The sequence below is a fragment of the Sciurus carolinensis genome, chromosome 19 (genome assembly GCF_902686445.1).
Source record: "Sciurus carolinensis chromosome 19, mSciCar1.2, whole genome shotgun sequence".
In the NCBI taxonomy this organism is placed as follows: Eukaryota; Metazoa; Chordata; class Mammalia; order Rodentia; family Sciuridae; genus Sciurus; species Sciurus carolinensis.
Genome location: NC_062231.1, coordinates 8,902,789 through 8,904,843, shown reverse-complemented (window position 1 = coordinate 8,904,843; position 2,055 = coordinate 8,902,789). Strand labels below are relative to the sequence as shown.

The 2,055-nt window shown below is 39.3% G+C and overlaps 1 protein-coding gene across 1 annotated transcript; it reads left to right on the top strand.

The window, feature by feature from the left end:
* LOC124971188 (vomeronasal type-1 receptor 90-like) lies at positions 1-903 on the top strand. Its single transcript, XM_047534974.1, has one exon. The coding sequence runs from the start codon at positions 1-3 to the stop codon at positions 901-903; it is 903 nt and encodes a 300-aa protein (XP_047390930.1).
* Positions 904-2,055: the final 1,152 nt, after the last annotated feature.

Genomic DNA, 2,055 nt, shown 5'->3' with positions numbered 1-2,055 from the left:
ATGATTTTTATTAGCATAAGAAATGCACTTTTCTCTGAAGTGGGCATTGGGATCTCAGCCAACACCATCCTTCTTCTCTTCCACATTTTCACATTCCTTCTCCAGCACAGGATAAAACCCACCGACCTCATCATTGGTCTCTTGGCCCTAATACACCTAGGGATGCTGATAATCATGGGGTCGATAGCTACAGATGTTTTTGTGTCTCAGAATGTTTGGGATGGCATAAAATGTAAATCATTCATCTACTTGTACAAGGTTTTGAGGGGCCTCTCAATTTGTGCCACCTGCCAGCTGAGTGTCCTCCAGGCCATCACCCTGAGCCCCAGAAGCTCCTGCTTGGCAAAGTTTAAACACAAATCTCCACATCAGATCCTGTGTTCCCTTTTGTTCCTGTGGATTATCTTCTACATGTCCTTTAGTGCTCACTTCTCATTCTCTTCTACTGCCATCCACAATGTGACTTCACATGGTCTTATATTTATTACTGAATTCTGCATGATTTTACCAGTGAGTTACTTCCTCAGGCATTTATCTTCCATATTAGGTGCATTCCGGGATGTCTTTCTTATAGGGCTCATGGCCCTCTCCAGTGGGTACATGGTGACCCTCTTAACCAGGCATAAGAGGCAGTGCCAGCATCTTAACAGTACCTGCCTTTCTCCAAAAGCATCCCCTGTACAGAGGGCCACCTGGACCATCCTGCTGCTCATGGGTTTCTTTGTGCTCATGTACTGTTTGGACTGCATCTTCTCCTCCTCAAGATTTAGGTGGAACAATGACCCTGTCTGTAATTCTATCCAGATAATGGTTGCCAATGGCTATTCCATGACAAGTCCCTTCCTACTCCTCTTTAATGAAAAACATATTCTTAACTTACTGAAACCTTTTAGGGGAAGATAGCACATATTTAACTGAGTGATGGATAAGATCTCCTAAAGTGCCAATACACTGGCTTCTGAATCACAGCATAGATTATATGCTCTCTGGAAAGTCAATATGGAGATATGCATGTCTTCTTAAATCTGTTTACCTTGAGACATGTGAATAATAAATATGTCAGAAAAATGTCAACCATGTACCTTTTTATATAACACAAGAACACAACATATCTGCTTGGTGTCAGTGATTTCTTTGAAGTCAGTGTCACTTTTAAGGCATGGGTTAGCCACTTATAAACACATTGAGAGTATACAACTCTTTTAAATAAGTGCTTCAATGAGATGTATTATATGCAGCTAAATATGTCAATTTTTATTGCCACCAATTGCCACCTGATACTTCAAATGTCCTTTTTGTTGATCTGGTAAAATTATCAAATGCAGGGACTCAAGTTATCTTATGTACACCAGGGCTTATAGTAGCATTACTAACAATAGCACATGTTGGAAACAGCTCAATACACAAAAGCGTATGAATGTGTATACAAAACGTGGTCTGATCAGGCTAGGGAGATAGCTTAGCTGGTAGAGTGCTTGTCTTGCAAGCACAAGGCCCTGAGTTCGATCCCCAGTACTGCAAAAAAAAAAAAAAAAAAAAAAAAAAGTGGTCTGATCACACCATTGAATATTATTCAGCCTGTAACAGAAAAATACATGACTGAGGGAGTAACTCCTGAACCTTGAAGACATTATTGCAACTAAACTGTCAGTCACAAAAGAACCAATGCTGGGATTGTGATAGTGGCTCAGAGGTCGAGCACTTGCCTACCACATGAAAATAAATAAAATAAAGGTATGTGTCCATCTGCAACTAAAAATATTTTAAGGAAAGAACCCACATTATAAGACTCTAATGTAAAAGGTTAAAATTAGAGTAGAAACTTTTACAGACTGAAAATAAAATAGCAGTTACAAGGGGATGAGAAAGGGGACCAATGAGGAGTTCATATTTGAAAGCTGCACAGGATTAGTTTGGGAAGAAGAAAAAAGTATTGGAGATGGATGAAGATTTTTTTCACAATAGGATGAATGTGCTTTCTGCCTCTGACCTGTAGACTTAGAAATGATCAAAATGGTGAATTTTCAGTTATGTGTACCTTGCCATAATAAAACA